The following is a 19,611-nucleotide window of genomic DNA, read 5'->3' on the forward strand; positions in this document are numbered from 1 at the left end:
AGATTAATAGGGGTGCCCAAACTTTTTCATAGGACTGTACTCTTGGCGCAGGCCCGCAGCCATACTTACCAATACCCACTTCAGCTCACAGTCACGTCAGCTTTTCCTTCTACCCTCCAGGGGGCCCAGTGATGCTATATGGGACACAGAAGGAGAAGCAGAGGCAACCGTGAGGAAGAGCAGGGATCAGTAAGTAAATAGGGCCCGTGACCTGTGACAACTGAGTGCATTACGTGATACATTTACATCTATGGCGGCTTCCAATACCGAACTGATCGGAAGCCCTTATAGATGTGAATGCCTCTCTGGATGTGCACTAAGTTGATTGCATGGGGTCTAAGACAACCCTACAACAAGCATAACCCTAAGATGGAAGCTTTCAGGGGTGCAGAAGAACGGCCGCACACAAGTTGCTTTAACTTTTCTAACCTACAAGGAGTCTTTTGACTTGTAGAAATATCAGTCAGTGAGTCACTAAGTAAATGTAAACTGTGCAAATAAAGAAAACTAAGGAATTGACTGTATGAGATAGAGGGAAACAATGTGCTATTAAGATGCAAACAAACTTTGGCTGTATTTACACAGAGCTTTTCTTTTACTTTTGTTAACAAGGGTTGTCCGGTCTCAGACCAATATTAAATAGACAAATGTTACTGGTTGTATAAAGAAAAGTTCTACAGTCTTCCAAGATACTTTCTGTAGCAATTCCTCATGGTTTTCTAGATCTCCGTTTTCTGTTATAGGGTCATTCCATATCAAGTGATCCAAATAGGAATATTTTTTTTACCTGACGTCTTTAGATTTTTTTTATTTTTATTTTTTTATGAAGTACAACTTAAGTTAATTACAAATAAAAAGTTTTGAATTTTTTTCTTCATCAGTTAATTTTTTATAGACTTCTAAAGTTTTGAAAAAGTGTGAATTTTGGCCTGGTATGGCTTTACATTTTTTAACATATCTTGGGCTAGAATTAAGATAAATAGGTGGGAGAGGCATCATTTTTCTCAGAGCGGTACCGGCTTTCATTTGATATGTCACAAGACGATGTTTCTTTATATTTTGTTTTGGAGAAATCAAATTCAAAATTTTGATGCGCAATTGTGAAAAAAAATGTATGTTTTAAAATTGTGAAAAAATGCATTTGTGTTACTTGTGTTCTTGGTTATATTTGTACAGGTTTTCATCTTGGGACCAAATTGGGATCAATTTTTTTTTTTTTAAGCCTTGAATCATCTGATTTTATGTTTGTGTGGCTTCTTCCTTTTTTCTTTTCAAATTACAACTTGCTGAATTCAACATTTATATGCAACAATAAAAAAAAACATAAAAAAACAAATACTGTAAGTGCCAGAATAAATACATCTTATCATCAGAACACGACTTGTTCAGCATTTTCAACCTGAATGCATTGAGCAAACCGAAAGAAAAAAGCTGCTCATATCCTCAAGTGCGATTTTCTAAATAGTCTCATCCTAATTATATGTTAACAAGAGTACAAGAACCAATATTTATAACACCTATTTCTACATGTAACAATTGTTTTTTATTATATCACTAAACATGTAATTTATTAAGAAAAATAGTCCAGTAGATAAATCCTCATTCTATAAAATATGAACTAATCAAACAATTAATAGGACATTTTTAAACTACTGGCCTTTTATCATCATTTTTATCATCATCTTCTTGTGGTTATCTGAGGTGCACTACAATAAGTGTCCTACCAGAAACACACCTCAGAGAGATGGTCCCACTCTAGTGTCATATTACAGGACCTGTATACTGCTAGTCTGACACTAGTTAACATTAACATTTTGTGAGGTGGATCATTCTCTGTACATATCTCACATATAGACCCCACACTTTTAGACCACAGGTTGAACAGATCTGAATTCAAGATTTTCGGAATGACACTGTAATAGTTATATTTTAAAATATTATCCCATCGCGATCCCAACTTGAATTTTGGTACAGATGTGGCTAAGGGCATAGCAGGCCCATGTGCATTTTTTTTGAAATTTTTAAATAAAACGTTTTTTTTCGGAAATGCGTTTTAAAATTTTGCGTTTGCGTTCACATGGGTAAAATATTAACAAAGATACTCTTGTGACATATTTGGTGAAAGCCTGTATAGTTCTGAGTAGAATGGTGTTTATTTTGTTTCTCTATCTTTTTTCTAGCCTAAGTTATGAGGAGAAATGTAAAGGCAGGCAACACAGAAATTCGCACTTTTTCTGAACTTTGAAAATCAATTAAAAATCCAAAAGAATTTCTAGAATTTTTTTTTCTTCACATTTTGCATTCTCTGACACACTATTACCAAATGACAAAATCTCAAAAGAATTAAAAATATAGAGGGAAAAATCATTGGTTCACTTGACACGGAATGACACTATACTTGGTTTACTCCCAGTGGATGAAAATTAGTCCATGGTCTATGCGATATACAGCCCACGGTCATGCTATATACAGTCCACGGTCATGCTATATACAGCCCACGGTCATGTGATATACAGCCCACAGTCAAGCGATATACAGCCCGAGGTCATGCGATATACAGCAGGTGGTCATGCGATATACAGCCTGTGGTCATGCGATATACAGCCCATGGTCAAGCAATATCCGCCCAGTGTCATGCTATATACAGCCCACGGTCATGTGATATACAGCCCGCAGTCAAGTGATATACAGCCCGAGGTCATGCGATATACAGCAGGTGGTCATGCGATATACAGCCCACGGTCAAGCAATATCCGCCCAGTGTCATGCTATATACAGCCTACGGTCATGCGATATATAGCACACGGTCATGGGATATACAGCTCAGGGTCATGCAGTATACAGCTCAGGGTCATGCGGTATACATCCCTTGGTCATGCGATATACAGCCTGTGGTCATGCGATATACAGACTATGGTCATGCGATATACAGCCCACCGTCGAGTGATATCCGCCCAGTGTCATTCTATATACAGCCGACAGTCATGCGATATACAGCCTGCGGTCAAGTGATATACAGCCCACGGTCATGGGATATACAGCTCAGGGTCATACGATATACAGCCTGTGGTCATGCGATATACAGCCCACAGTCATGCAATATATAGCCCATGGTCATGTGATTACTGAGCTGTGACTGCAACGAGTGCAACTAAAGATTTTCTATATGAAACATATGCAGGTGGTCTGAAACATATGATACAACTTAGGGGGTCGTTCACACTTGTGCCCTCCATGATTCCGCCGAAATTGCACAAAAACAGATTGGAGATGGCTTGCAACAACTTATTTGCACAGACATGCAGAACTTTGTGTCCGTGGGAAAAAAAAAAAAAAACGTTTTCACGGCAGAGAGGCTGCATACGTACGGACACTGATGGTTAGCTTTAAAAGCCTATTGAAATGAACGGGTTTTTAAACTGACCGTATGCTAGCCGTCCTCAATATGTTCTTATGCAATTTTGGCGGAATCATGGTGGGTGGACAGCAGGCGCAAGTGTGAACACCCCCTTACTATAAAAAGAAAAGTAGTGACGAGTAAAGCTAGCTGTGCATGTCAACAGGACGGACTAACAATCTATGTATATGGCAGTCTCCCGACTCTCTCAATGGCAGAAGCTCCAACATGTCAAATTTGTTTGTAGGCAAATTACTCCTTTGTCCCTGTTGAGAACACTTGCATACTTCACCGTGCCTGCATTAGCGGTATTAGACGTAGCTGTTGGTCAAACTAGATACTATAATATATAGATTTTAGATTCAGGACCTGTCAGATGCCCAGTCCTACTAAACGAGTGTCCTTGTTACTGATCCTGATCAGAGCATAACTTAAAGGGTGCTGTTAAGGAGTTGCCAAAGAGTTCCAGGTTATCCCTCTGTCCCTGATGATGGTCTAAACAGATACAGAAGATATATTATTGCTACAGACAGACATTTCTTCTGCTAGAGGCAAAGTACAAAAAATGAGATAAAGTGCTATGTAAACTAGTATACAAATGCACACCTGGACCCTGCACAGATGCATCGAGCGGACTGCCCCGGGCGCTGGAAGCAACGTAAGCAGCACTGCTCCTGTTCAAGTAATAGTCCCAGAGCTGCAATCCCGTCCACTGTATAGTGGAGGCGCTCCTATTACTTACATAGGGGCAGACGGCCACCACTCTCTGTCCACTGCTGTATCTGTGCAAGGGCCGGGTGTCACATACCGATGACCTCTGAATGAACAGGGAAATAAAACAGAGTATAGTAACGCATTGCTTAGTTTTCATTACTATACAACATGTGACTTTGTAGTGTTTGTGGTGTAAAAACCTGAATTTTTTTTTTCTTCCCCCAAAAACTAAAATGACTGGAGCTCTAGCGAATAACTCAGATTCCACCTAAATACTTTCTCTTCCTGCACTGGCCGCTGACACTTGAAACAGAACACTGTGCGAGCTGTTCATGCAGAGACTAGTCATTTTTGGAAGGAAATGGGAGTAGTCTGTATAGGTGCATGCAGCTGTTGTTAATACGGCAATAAACGCCATTCCATGCTGGAATAAAGAGACAAGTGTCTGGCTGGGGAAAAAAAAAAAATCTGTGGCAGTGAAAATCAGAACCCAGGGGAGCGGAGGGAGATGTACGTACCCAAACCTAACCTCTCTACAGTACTCGCTAGACTCCTCTCATCAGCTGATGAAACCTTCAATGAAAATATTTTCTCTATTGATCCCGATTTATTACATTATTGGAGAAAAATTACTGAGATTGCATTGGGGTTAAAACAGGACAATATAATGCACAAACCATGCCTATAAATAAGGTTCTTACAGGTGTACAACTTTTCAGTTATGCTGGGTTCACTCTTTCAGAAAAACTGACCACTAGGGGCAACATGGTGGCTCAGTGGTTAGCGCTGCAGCCTTGCAGCGCTGGAGTCCTGGATTCGAATCCCGCCAGGAACATTTGCAAGGAGTTTGTATGTTCTCCCCGTGTTTGCATGGATATCCTCCCATTCTACAAAGACATACTGATAGGAAAAAGAATGTACATTGTGATCCCTATATGGGGCTCACAATCTATATTTAAAATAAAAACCAAAAAAAAAAAAAAAAGACCACTAAAATAGTGGACGCCAATAGTTCCCGAAGGGCCATAACCCCCCCCACACCCACATTGCATCGGTATATAATGCGCAAACACGGATCCGCAAAAAGACTTGCATGATCCTTTATACTTGTATGAGCAAGGCTGTGCCGAAATTACAGACAGGAATAGGACCACTTGCAAATGGTGTAGGGTCATAGAAATGAATGGGTCTATAAACTATCCACAGCTACAATTCTGCAACACAGTCATGTGCATGGGGCTTTAGTCTGGCATGCTGGTTGTCTCACTGTTCATACAATTGTGACTGGCCACAATCCTCATACGGTTTATCTGGTGGGTGGAAATATTTAGCAAAAGGTTCAAAATAGGTAAAAAAATAATAATAATAATAATAATAATAATAATAATAGTAAAAGACTGAACTGCCTAGGTCGGCCGGCCTCTAATTTTTAGTCCTTCCCACATAGTCACTGGCTCAGAAGAGTCAACCCTGTGGCCAGTGATGAGGGGTCTTCTTGTGTGTCGTGGGGGACAAGAAAGTAGAAAAACAGTGGAGGACCCTGGTGGAGAGATGAGTATTTATTGTTTTTTTTTTTGTTTTTTTTTTTTAACAAATAAAAGTTTACCTTCTGAAAAATAAGACTCCCTAACGGCAAAATGGTCAGGATTTTGACGCGGAATCCGCATAAAAATCCTTCTCAAAAAACCGCCTCCCATTGAAATCAATGGGAACCGGTCATTTCCTTTTTCGGCGAGCAGAAAAAAGAAGCGAGCTGCCCTTTCTTCAGGTGGATTCTGCGGCTGATTCAGCTGTGGCGTCCACTTCGCGACAGCACCCGCCGGACTAGACCCATTTATTTGGGCCTAATCCGGAGCGGAAAGCCGCGATGGGATGCCAGTACACTGCACCAGCATCAAGTCGCGGCATCCGTGTCGGAATGCGTTCACGCGGAGCCCCGTGTGAACTAGCCCTAAGAACTTTTATTTCTACAGTTGTATTACACAAACATTAAGCCACCAGGTATTATCCTGTGTGCAGGCAAACAACATGGTTGATCAATAAGTACAATAGTACTGAATGTACAAGACATAACACGCTTACCATTTTGTAAATACAGGACCGGGATCACGTAAGGTGATCCATTATGGTTTATGTTTGACGTTTGCTTTCAGGGTCTGGGTGTACAGCGATGCTGCAGATTACACACAGCTCTTTTGTATTAGTAACTCAGGTCTGAAACATGTAAGATGTTCACAGTATTGGAACCACAAGACTGCCTAAGACCCGGTTCACATCTGCGCTTGGGTCATTCTGTTCCCCTCTCCGCATGAAAAATGCAGAGAGAAAAGTCCTGCACTTTTCCCTCTGCGTTTTTTGTGCGGACACCACACGGACCCCATTATAGTCTATGGGGTACTCTAGTTTCCTAAGGTAACTGTTTTTTTTTTTTTTAATGAGGATTAGGTTTCAGTTTGGAGGGTGCCCAAGCGGACCCCCGAATGGAAACCCATGAGCAGATGTGGATGGGGTCTTACAAAGCTGCTTTTAGGTTTAGAAATGCTGTGTTGTTGCAGATTTTGCTGTGTAACTGAAAAAGGAATGGGAAATATATAAGAATTTCTTATTCTTCCATCTTATGTTAAATCCACTACTTGTTATGTATAAAAAAAAAAAATGCAGCAACATCTGCCACAAGAAATGCCGCCTTTCCGCCATGTGTGGCCTCACGCATTGTCAGCATGCTAGCCGTGTTTTTCACCCCTAACACAATCACCCATTTATTCCTATGGCTCCGTACACACAACCATGTATTTTCATGATCCGGAGCATGGGGAGCCGAGTTGGGAGTGATCCTATTCCTGTCCATTTTGTGGCCCTTGCTCAGTAAATGGGGCCGAGGAGGAACTGATGGCACACATGTGTCATCCATGTGCCATTTAATCTCAGCTGACTGAATAGGTACGTAAAGCAGAATCCACTACCGGCTTTGGCTCTGAAGCAAAAGAGCAACAAAAACTCAATGGGGTAATTTATTAAATGGCGGATTTGTTCTGGCACAAAGGAGTGCGTCTGATTTATTAGGCTGAGTTCACACAGGGTATGATTTTGAGGCCTTATCCAACTCAAAATCCTGACCAAAAAGATGGCTCCCATTGAAATCAATCCGCCTCAAAATCTATTGGGAGGCTTTTTTTTGGATGCTGATTTTGAGGCAAATTCCTGACCAAAAAACTCTGTGTGAACTCAGCCTTTGGAGAGAAGAAAAAAAATGCTCTAGAACTGGAATTCAAGTATTAGTGAAATAGACGTGACAGCACAGGTGGCAAAAACAAAAAAACACAGCTGCTACTACAGTAATTCTACAGAAATCCCCAAGTCACTATTAATAATTTGTGATAAATTCTGCAGAACACAATTGTAATCCTCCCACAATCTCCAGCTGGACTGATCGCAACAACCATAAACTGAGACAAGGTCAATAAATTTGCCAGAAGGCCGTAATTCAGATATAAAAGGTGTCTTATAAGATCATGTCGGAGCTCACAAGCTCTGCTGTGCAGTGCAGGCTACACTATATACCACCATAATGTGATGGGGATATTCTGCAGTCTGTCATAGGACTCTGTCCTAATAAACTGAGTAATAAAATCAGCCATTACTGTCATCGGAAATACCTGGGCCTGTACTACAGGGTGACGCGTCACTAAGATCTTCCCTTCTGCAAGTTTTGCTGGTCGTCTTCTCCCCAGCTGTCAATGACTTACTGAGCCTGTGACTATCCTGTCTACACCTGGAATAGACATAATGGTCGTGGCCATCGGACGTTACTCTGTGCCGCACGGCAGACTTTCCCATGATACAGACAGAAAGGAGCAAGATGGTGCCCAGTTATTGCATAACAGGACAGGTGCAAGCGGAGTGTTATTTATACCCCATCGTAGTCATGCACGCTGCACATACAGGCTCGCTCCTTTACGGGTTATGGGAATGCTGAGCTGTACGCTGCCGCTTACAAAATACTCCAATAAAGTATTAGCCAGAACTGTGGTCTTAATGATGTGCAATACACGGCTCCGGTAAGAATAGCCCTGCAAGAAAACTGGTAGCAGGGACAGCCCGGGTGTTTCCCACTGCAGTCATAACAGTTAGCTTAGAATGGTCAGGGGAGAGGAAGACAGATTTCCTGTGTATTGTCCTACATCCCGGCCCCATAAATCCCCATAAAGAGCTGTAAACATAACACTGCTGCTCATACAAGAGCTCCCGCGCTGCCCGTAACCCCGCATTATTACACACTTCACACCAGCCATGGAGGTTCTCCATTTTCTGAGTTTTATAACCTAAAAGCGTTGCAACTAAACTCTGCGAAAATAAAAATGCAGGGAAAAAAACCCCCAAAACACTACATTTCTGCCATGTTTTTTCAGCAGTGTTTGTTTTGCTATGTAGGGTCTTACTGCTTCTGACTCACCACGTCAGAGTCGGAGGTTTTGGGCTACTGAGTTCCCAGTCCCGCATAGCAGGGGTAACAAAAAAAAAAATGAAATTTTATTAAACCTTATCCACATGCTGCAGAAAAATCTGAAGTAAATTAACCCTATAAAGTATGTTTGGGAAGCCGTGGCTGAATTTTTCCGCTTGACCAAATTCCACGTTAGTATTTTTCCACCTTCCATTCACCTTAATGGGAATTATCAGGCGGAATTCATCTGAAGATCGAGTTTCTGCTAAATCAGCTTCTGCTTCCTATTGAAATTACTGGAGGAAGGTTTTAGGAGGAATTTGGAGTGGATTCTGCGGTGAAATCTGCCTTAAATTCAGCATCTGCAGCAAGTCAATGTAAACTGAAGATTTGTATCTGCTCAAATGCAAGGTCAGGGTTCAAACTGGGCGATTACACCACTGGAATTTTGGCAGGGAAATTCAGAAATAATTTTTTTCTTTGAAATAAAAATGGTAAAAAAAAAATCCCACTGCAAAGAGAACGCCCACGCAGCAAACATGCTGGAACCAAAGGGGGACTCCGGCTGCTTTGCATCAGTTGAAAGCCACTGGGAAAACCCACACCATAAATTGACTGCAGGGTTTTTTGGTGACACCTTATCCTCCATGCTACTGTATTTTGCAGGAGGTTAGTCACTGCTGCTAACCTGCTTCAGCAATGTCCTGGGTATCCCCAGCCAAAGAGAAAAATCTGTGAAAAATACACAATATTAGAGATGAGCGAGTACTGTTCAGATCAGCCGATCCGAACAGCAAGCTCGCATAGAAATGAATGGACGTAGCCGGCACGCGGGGGGTTAAGCGGCCGGCCGCCGTCAAAGCGGAAGCACCAGGTGCATCCATTCATTTCTATGGAGCGTGCTGTTCGGATCGGCTGATCCAAACAGTTCTCGCTCATCTCTACACAATATACTGCGAGAAAAAAAAAATTGCCTCCAATATGGCCATCCACACTAAAGTCTTAGCAATAACGAATTACAACATATAAAATACTGGGGCAACATGGTGGCTCAGTGGTTAGCACTGCAGCCTTGCAGCGCAGGAGTCCTGGGTTCGAATCCTGCCAGGAACAACATCTGCAAGGAGCTTGTATGTTCTCCCCGTGTTTGCATGTCTTTCCTCCCATTCTACAAACAGACATACTGATAGAAAAAAAAAGTACATTGTGATCCCTATATGGGGCCCACAATCTACATTGAAAAAAAAAAAAAAGCCCAAAAACATAAAATACTAAAATGAATTATATGTCAGCCGGTAGATAAGGAATAAAACAAAGACAAAATACTCGGTTACTGTGAGTGACCAGGTTGGGTCAGCGAGAGGTTAATATCAAGTAAAGGGTGGTTTTAATTTTCTTCTGGTGGTTCTCCGCTAAATATAGGACAATGCGGTCATTTAGGTTTGGTGGAGTTCCTTTTTTCTATTAGTCTTTTATATGACACAATGACGTTTCTGAGGTCCATATGCCCTGTGTGGCACCGCTCTTACTGCTTGAGTGAGCAATGATAAAGCAAGCTGTATGTATGGTTCCTGTAGTAAGACACAATGCACACACACATAAAAACCTGGCAGATACTGCACTATTGTGAGAGGACTGAGAAAGACTTGATACGTCTTATCTTTTCCATGTAGTTTACCCACATCCGAGATGTCACAACAAAATATACTACGACGTAAAAAAAAAAAAAAACACACAAAAGGCATAAAAAGACTGTAGTAGAGTTGAAGGGATCCTATCATTGGATACCCTTTTTTTCTGACTAACACATAGGAATAGCCTTAAGAAAGGCTATTCTTCTCCTACCTTTAGATGTCTTCTCTGCGTCGCCGTTCGGTAGAAATCTGGGTTTTCTTCGGTATGCAAATGAGTTCTCTCGCAGCACTGGGGGCGGGTGCTACCGCTCAAACAGCACTGGGGGCTTCCCCAATGCTGCGAGAGAAATCTCCAGTGATGCCTCCATCTTCTTCTGGAACGCACTCTCCCTGTGTCTTCTTCCATCCTGGGTGTCAATCTTCTAGGCATGTGCAGTCGGCTCTGCCATCGGGTCTCAGGCAGAGCCAACTACGCATGCCCACGGCCACAATAAAATGGTCACTTACACCAGCTTACTGTATAAGCGGCCACAAGAAAATGGACGCTCACTCAGCTTACTGGCCGCAGGCATGCGCAGTCAGCTCTGCCTGAGGCCCGATGGCAGAACCGACTGCGCATGCTTAAAAGATTGAAACCCAGGACGGAAGAAGACACAGGAAGAGGGCGTTCCAGAAGATGGAGGCATCGCTGGAGAGTTTTCTAGCAGCATTGGGGACGCCCCCAGTGCTGCGAGAGAACTCATTTGCATATTAAAAAAAACCGGGATTTCTACCAAACGGCGGTGCGGAGATGACATCTACGGGTAGGAGAAGAATAGCCTTTCTTAAGGCTATTCCTACATGTTAGTTAGGAAAAAAAGGGGTATCCAATGATAGGATCCCTTTAAGGAATAATAGCCCATATTTATCAAAGTGACCAAAAATGCTCCTCAGCTTTGCGCACTGCGCTTCAACTCAGGCAGTTCATATCTGAGCCACAATCTCTGTCGGAGACTCCGTTGCAGTGCAGTGACTCCCAATAGGCCTTATTATCGTCAATGGAAGACGATTTGTTTGGGGTCCACTGGGCTCCATGTGTAACCACTGATTTAGTGGTCTGCGTCTCCGTTCTTGTACTTCAACAATGGCGTGAACCAAGCGTCAGCCTTTACACCTTGCTCACCACTTTTTCAGACCATGGGCAGAGCAGAACAGGAATCTAGACAAGGTGGTTAACCTCGGTCCACCAGGCTTACCAAAAATAAAACTGATGTGAATTATATCAGAAGTCTACACCCGTTACTGAAGTCGGAGTCAATTGTTTGGTCTACAGACAACAACGGTGGGAGGTGGGAAAACCTCTTTAATTGATGAGAACAAGGACCGGGTGCTGCATATTAGGCCTTGTGTTACCTTCAAGTCATCATTTTACAAAAACATCTGCTGCTTTCTAAGAGAGAGGGAAAAAAACACAAAGACTTCATTATGTCGGCACTTGGCGCTCTGCCTCCCTCTTGGAAAAAATGTTTACAAGTAATTAAAAGAGGAGAACATGGGAGAAGAAGGGCAGGAGGATCTATTGTTGTAGGGGGCTGGCAGACAGGTCGCAACCAGCACCAACTTGTCAGCTAATAGCCTGTCCCCGGCTGTTTTATTGTCCCAATTCCTTGCAGAGTTTGGTGTAGTGCACATGAGCCGGACAATACGTTGTATCGCAGGACAGGAGAACCATGACTAGCATCACTTATTCCATAGAGAAGAGGTAAAGATGTCCACATGGGTCAACTTATCCCTGTCTCATGATTTGGGTCACCTATGCACATAATAAATCCTACATTATGGACTTTGTAGACAATTACAAGGCAATAAGTCTCAGCTGGTAAATTCGGGGTCAAGCTGCCAAACATATTGGGGTTTCGTTGACTTGCTTATCGGGATCTCCCTCCAGATGTCAAGGAACAGAAGGACAACATGTACGGGATTTCTAGATTTGTCACCTCATTCTAAAATGCATACTTGGCCAAACTGAATGTGCACGTTTATCATAGATGGGAGAGGAATAGCTGTCGACTGAATGAGTGTCTGGTCGGTTTTAGGCTTTGTTCACATAATAGAGAGCTATGTTTGGTATACGCTGTATATGGTGGTTATATGCCTAAGGTACCAATGGAGATTCAGTCACCCACCAGAGTACAAAAGTGTGCGTGTGTGACCAACTCTGCTATCCCAGATACCCACCAGAGGACAAAAGTGTGCGAGTGTGACCTACTCTGCTATCCCAGATAAAAGGCATACCGTACAAAAAATATACTATATAGTATGGGAGCCTATTAGCAACATATCCCATAGTATGCTATACAGTGATATATGTTGCAGTTGTCCAGTAGAGGTATATGTCAGGAGATCCTACTTTGTTTTGGGGGCTATAAACCACCACCAGACATGTCTTACAGAGGATTACTACCTACTTTCTTTTCATGACTATGGGGACATCTGGAGGACCGTACAAGCAGTCAGTGTACGGTCACCTATAGGTCTATACTGCACATAAGGACAGACTGATTTTTCCTTTGCCGTTTCAGTTTTCATTATGTTGTAAGGCATTTTTTTTTTTATCATCAGAGATCATTGGCTTTATTTGTTACAAGGCTCATCTTACCGTTGTTCTACAAACATATGCCTGACGTCAAGGAGGCTCTGCTAGACCTTAGCTGACCTGCCAACTGATGAACCATAGGTTCTGCAAAGAGGCTTTATACAAATAGTCACGGCAGTGGTGTCAGACCAGGATTCTGCTGATGTAATCCTGATATAACATTACCAGACCCCCCACACACACACACACACACAAAAAAAATAATAAAAAAAAGTCTCCTTCAGAAGTGTTCTATCAAGCGCACTCAACAGTCTGATCATGAAAAGGGATTGACTTCCTCCACAATACAGAGGCACTAGTTATCTGTTACCATAAGGGCACAGAGTGGCTGCCAATGTATCCGAATAGCATTATATACGTGTCAACTGTTTGACTTGAAAAGTCTGCTTCGTCTTCAAAGAAGTTCTACAGCAGCTGAGATGTGTATTATAAGGATATGTCATGAGTGATCCCCTACTACAAAGTCTTCTAATCTCTTATCTCTTCTCTTATATATATAAAAACTAGCTGGTACCCGCGACTTCGTCTGCAGTGATTATAGTAGTGGGTATATACAGGCGCGGGTAAGGTTTTCGTACTGTGTATAAGGTATGGGATATGAAATGTAACTTTGTATCTTGTTTTTGCTGTAATTCAGAGAATACGTGAGACTTTTGTGTTGGATGTAATTTGTATTAGAGCTGCTATACGGTGTTGTGAGAAACTTTACATAGTGACTTTGGGACAGAGGTATTTGAAGTTAACCCTTTCCTGTCGATGGCATTTTTTGATTTTGTTTTTTCATTTTTGACTCCCCTCCTTCTAAACCCCATAACTTTGTTATTTCTCCGCTCCCAGAGCCATATGAGGTCTTAATTTTTCTTGGGACAAATTTTTCTTCATGATGCCGCCATTATTTATTCTATATAATGTACTGGGAAGCAGGGAAAAAATTCTGAATGGGGTGGATTTGACAAAAAAATGCATTTCTGCGACTTTCTTAGGGGCTTTGGTTTTACGGCGTTCACTGTGCAACCAAAATGACATGTCCCCTGTATTCTGTGTTTCGGTACGATGCTGGGGATACCAAATTTATATGGTTTTATTTACATTTTGACCCCTTAAAAAAATCCAAAACTGTGTTAAAACATTTTTTTTTGAAAAGTCGTTATATTCTGACAGCCGTAACTTTTTTATACGTCCGTGTACGGGGATGTTTAGGGCGTTGTTTTTTTTTGCGGGGTCAGGTGTACTTTTTAGTTCTACCATTTTCGGGAAATGTTATTGCTTTGATCACTTTTTATTCAAATTTTTATCAGAATCAAAAAAGTGAAAAAACGGCGGTTTGGCACTTTTGAGCATTTTTCCCGCTACGGCGTTTACCGAACAGGAAAAATATTTGTATAGCTTTGTAGAGCGGGCGATTTCGGACGCAGGGATACCTAACATGTATGTGTTTCACAGTTTTTAACTACTTTTATATGTGTTCTAGGGAAAGGGGGGTGATTTGAATTTTTAATCCTTTTTATTTGTTTTTATATTTTTTTGACTTTTTTTTTAACTTTTTTTTTTGCATTTATTAGACCGCCTAGGGGTATTGACATGGGTGGGCGGTGTCGCGGATTGTCAGAGCGGTGGGGGTCGGCAAACATGGCTGCTCCGGAGCGTTAAAGAGAGCCTCCTGGAGTATCGTTAAGGGGAGGGGCAAAGTGGTAAAGTATATGTATATGAGATTGTGTGGGGTTAGGGGCGAGGCTGTAGAGGGCAATATGAATTTTGTGGCTTGCTATGGTCCAAAGTGTGTGAGATTGCAGAGATGGTAGTGTGAGTTTGGGTTTTGTGGGGGTCCTGGCACAAACGTATGTGCGCTATTGTGACGAAAAGTAGCCTATTGTTTAATCGGGTGTATTAACTATGTTTGTGGAAAATTTCAGCCGAATCGGTCGAGCGGTTTTTCCGTGATTGAGGAACAAACATCCGAACATCCAAACACACAAACCCACAAACATCCAAACTCACAAACTTTCACATTTATAATATTAATAGGATGGGTTTCTGTCTGTTCTTTATATGCGACCAAACGACTGGACCAATCTTCACCAAATTTGGCACACAGGTACAGCAGGTGTCGGGGAAGGTTTTAGATCAGGTCTCAGTTCTCTGGGACGTACTGTTCCTGAGATACAGTATTCTGAAAAAATGACCTGGTATTAGCCAATAGAAGCAAGTCATTCACTCATATTCCAACTGCCATACACATGGTCACATGTCCATTATCAGCCAATAGAAGTTTAAAGATGCTTAGTCTCCACATGCACACAGCTTTACACCAGGTTTCCACAGCAACCAAGCTATTTATGACCTGTACTCGTCGATAGCAGTTCACAGGCCCTTAAATATTCAGTCGTATGACGTGTATCAGCCAATATAACATCAGATTTCATTTACCATCTTTCCATATCAACACAGCCATAAATATACTGTACCTATACTGGGTTACCATACTGGATATCAGAATTTTTATAAATTGAAACATATTTAATCTACTCACAAACGACATACAAAATAGACCAATGGCAATTCTTATGGGGCCAATACACAAACAACAAATGAAACATACCCATGTGAAGCCGAGTTCTTCTACTAGTACTAATAAAATAATGACGACAGGGTTAGTAATCTTAGGACATGTGCTCATTTGCTGATCATGGGGGGGTCTCACTACAGGGAACCCCAATGAATTGCTAGGAAGTGATATGCCGTCACGTATGAAAAGACTGGAAATCCATATTAATGGCAACGTATAACGGTAAAGGCGCAACAAATCACAGAAAAAGATTTTAGAAAAAGTCAATTTTTTTACTTTTTTTTTTCTCCTAAAAAATACTGGGGTCAGATGTTAGCTGTAGAGGATTGTGAAAAATAAAACACTCTACAAACAATTGGTTTTTAGCTTGGGTATTCTTTTTCTCAAAATGTGGCAGTTTGTAGATGTTGTCCATAAAGAAAAACATTTGGAAGGGGAAAAAAAAGTGATTCAATAAACAAAAGCCCCCAAAAACATTGGTAGAAAAAAATGCCTTAGGCCTTACGCACACTACAGTCTCTCCCTCGATGGGGGGTCTAATGCTCCGTCCCGATGACCATAAAGCAGGTCTGATCCTGCTCTGTGGTATCAGAACGGGCAGAACAGAACCCCTATTGAAGTCAATGGGGGACGATGACACTTGGATGTAGACACTTGCTCCCCCCTTCCCCCTTGCTTGTGCACACTTGGTCGCATGTATGTACCCTTTAAAAGAGGCAGCAAAGTGTAAAGGAATTCTTCTTTTACCAATGCTCTTTTCACTTTTTAATCCATTAGGCTCATAAAATGTTTTTCTGACTCATAAAACCACAACATTGAAAATTGTGGCAAAAAACCACCCACGGCTTCTCCAATGTAATATGAGTGACTTATTCCTTATTAAATAGTAACAATAAAGAATAAAAACATATCATGTTGCTAAACCTATACAGAGTCATCTCGCTTTAGCAATGTTTTCTATAAAAAGTGTATCCATGTTATGAATCTAACTAGCAACGTAACAAGATAAAAAGGGATTCTGCGTAATATAAGGCGAATACACTTTCTTTAGCCAATGACTTCCTCTGAAGCTCTGAGTAATATAATGTGCAGTCATTTCTTAATAATACTTACTACTTACCGTGTGCCAAAATGACTAAGGATTTAGGAAAAAGTGCCAAAAGCAGTAAGGTGACAGCTAAGAGATTATATGCTTAACCGGAATGGATGATAAGAATAACAACTTAAGTGTAATAGATCCTGGACTGGATTGTGAAGAGCGTCCGTGAGAAAAAAAAACAAAACAAGGGCGCAGAATAATGATCATACCGGGTTATGGGTGCTGTGAGGGAATGCAGAGGGAAGCATGTAGAGTCTCAGTGCCGAAATTACACACAACAGATATATAGTATAGCGGCATCAGGGCAGGAGGAACAATCTCCGTGTGCCACCCACAAGGTGTGGACAGCCTATATGGCGTATGGGGTGATACTGAATTTGTTTAGTTTCTGTACCTGTTAGGAATATTTCATTTTAAGACAAAATAACTGCATAAAAATATAAATATATCTTAAAGGGTATTCCCATGAACCAGTTTTGTTGGCAATTAAAAGTTAGACATTTTTGCAAAAATACAAATAAAAATTTTTTTGCAGAGTTTTAAAGATTTTCTTTAACCATCTTAGTAGGGACAAGCTTTTGTTTTGATCAGTTGCCAATGGATATGACCAGGAACTTTCTATGGTCTGGGACTTGTCCAAAACCCAGCCATGTCCTCATTGAGACCGGGTTATCTTCTCATGTATGTAGTGTGCCGGTCTGATATCGATTGTGGATTTCACCTTAAGTTCCCGTTTTATTTACGACTATTTAGCATTATTATTATCATCATCACACTTATCTATTACTATTTATTTACTACTGTCTTTCATATATAAAAAATTGAGAGTATTCAGTCGTTGATACCTTTTGTAATGGCTAACTAAAATGATGACAGATTGCGAGCTTTCGGGACTTCTTGGGTCCCTTCGTCAGGCATAGTTTAAACACAATTTCTGAAGGATGCATATTTATACAAAAAGAGACACATAGGAATTTTTTTGCATAAATATCCTTCAACTATGGCTGACGAAGGGACCTGAGAAGTCCCGAAAGCTCGCAATCTGTCATCATTTTAGTTAGCCATTACAAAAGGTATCAACGACTGAAGACTCTCAATATTTTTATATTTCATATCCACTGGCTAACACGGTACAAAGATATTTTTCCTTCTATTGTCTTTTGTCATGTATATGTCACAGATCTCTCCCTCTGCATTACATACTTACATAGTAGATGAGGTTGGATAAAGACATTAGTCCATCAAGTCCAACCTATAGCCCTACAATCCCTACAGTGTTGATCCAGGGGAAGGCAAAAAACCCCATGAGGCTCATTGCCAGGTGTGAAGTGTTCTGAAACGGCTAACATGATTTTCTATGCTCACACATGTCAGATCTTTCCAGATGGTGTAGTAGAGGATAGATCTTAAGATCTCATCCACTTTACAGAAACTGTTGTGTAGTTGTTATTTTATGTAACGGGGGGGGGGGGGGGGGGGGGGGGGGGGGGGGGTTGGGTTGTAACGTACCAATGTAATAAACACAGCTGCTGCCCTGCTGAGACAGAAAACAACCAAAAACATATAGGACCAGTTCCCAGGGCGATACAAGTCACCTGGGAGAGGAAGAAGTCAGACGTGACAAGACGACGTCTGATAACAAGTGACGAAACGCAAATTTGAGCTTGTAAGAGAAGGAGAGGTAAAAAAAAAAAGTTATTATAAATTAAGAAAAATAGAAGGGGCAGAAGGTAACACAAATGGGGGGAGGGGGGCACTGCTTCCTCCACCCAAATGTCACCTATGGCTTCTATTCACTGCTAGCGAGACTCAGTCTGGTCTTCGAACAGCAACCACTGAAGTCTGCTTTACCGGATCGATACTTTGTTGCAACCAACAAATTTTCTGCAATAAATTCAGATGGAAAATTGACAGCATTTGCGCTACGTGTGAACAATGCTTTATAGTCCAACCAAGTACAACATCTGCACACAGGCCCTATGTTCTTCCGGGGTTTGTAGGCCCTTGCTCTGGGTATCTCAGTTTACTCCCACACTCCCACAAAATATACTGCTATTTTTCATAGAAAATTGCCATGACCTATAGAACTAAGAAAACGAAATGTGACCTAATCTGATGTAAAAAGTGACTCTCTGTACAATGCTATGGAATGTGTAGGTGCTATACAAGCATCAGGGAGTAAAGAAACAGACACTTTTTGTGCTTTTTCCGCTAAGGGGAGTGGACATGAGGAAGAGGCTTTACAGGCCGTAAAATTAGACAGGATTAGTATTTGGGCCCCATCTCCAAGACATATCGGAGTATGACTGAACGCAGTCTCCAACAGAAACTTCAAGAAGAGTCTGAATAGAAGGAGGAGAGAACCTGAACCCTATGAGAGGGCGGGCGCATTCAATTATTTGCATTTCACAATATTTGGGCATCTATAAGACAGGAAGACAAAGAGACCATTTACATAAGAGATCCACATTACACAAAACTGGATGAGGAGGGAAAACACAGCCCCACCAAGCTCATACACGGATCACTGAGGTGCCAAAAGCTGTTGTCAATTATCTCACATCTATTGTCCAACTGGCCTTATAGGAATAGGCTTAACTCTGTATGGGAAAGACGGATACTGAGCCGTACACAGTCTATTACCCAATAGCTGGCAGCGGGAAGTACAGAGGATTAATTCTCAGAAAGAAACCACAGACCATAGAACAGACAGACGAAGTGAACCTGCTGCTGGATTCTCATGGACATCACTGACTACTGGGAGTCTTAGGAGGCCTGTAGGAGTCTATGGCCTGGTTCACACTGACATTATTTCATGCCTGTCTATGTCTGTAACTCTGCTACAGTTAAAGGGTCTGTCCGGGATAAACTGATCTTTCTAATCTGAGTCATCTACCCACCCAAACACCCACCGCCTACCTTCTAAATTACTTACCAAAAATCTATATTTCCCTTGATCTCTAGGCACATTTTCCAATGACGTTTCCTTTCCCCCTTTCTGGAAACATTACATCACCAATACTAACCCATCCCCTCATACTTACCTGTGTTCATGTCTGGATCTTCTGGCCACAGGACTCAGGTAAGTATAATGGGGTGGTGGGTTAGTATTGGTGATATTC

At 41.6% G+C, this 19,611-nt stretch overlaps 1 protein-coding gene across 5 annotated transcripts in view; it reads right to left on the bottom strand.

Annotated features, from left to right (window-relative positions):
- The window catches only part of ST3GAL6 (ST3 beta-galactoside alpha-2,3-sialyltransferase 6), a 111,653-nt gene that overhangs the window by 51,584 nt on the left and 40,458 nt on the right, over nucleotides 1-19,611 (bottom strand). The window contains exon 1 of one of the 5 annotated variants that reach the window (XM_075263628.1): nucleotides 7,768-8,123. The exons of 2 other annotated variants lie outside the window; for them this stretch is intronic. In XM_075263628.1, the coding sequence (XP_075119729.1) occupies nucleotides 7,768-7,948 (181 nt within the window). In that variant the 5' untranslated portion in view covers nucleotides 7,949-8,123. Of the gene's footprint in view, nucleotides 1-7,767; nucleotides 8,124-19,611 lie in introns of those variants that run through there. 2 more of the 5 variants (XM_075263630.1, XM_075263629.1) reach the window with 2 other exon arrangements.

Source organism: Leptodactylus fuscus, chromosome 2 (genome assembly GCF_031893055.1).
Source record: "Leptodactylus fuscus isolate aLepFus1 chromosome 2, aLepFus1.hap2, whole genome shotgun sequence".
Taxonomy (NCBI): Eukaryota; Metazoa; Chordata; class Amphibia; order Anura; family Leptodactylidae; genus Leptodactylus; species Leptodactylus fuscus.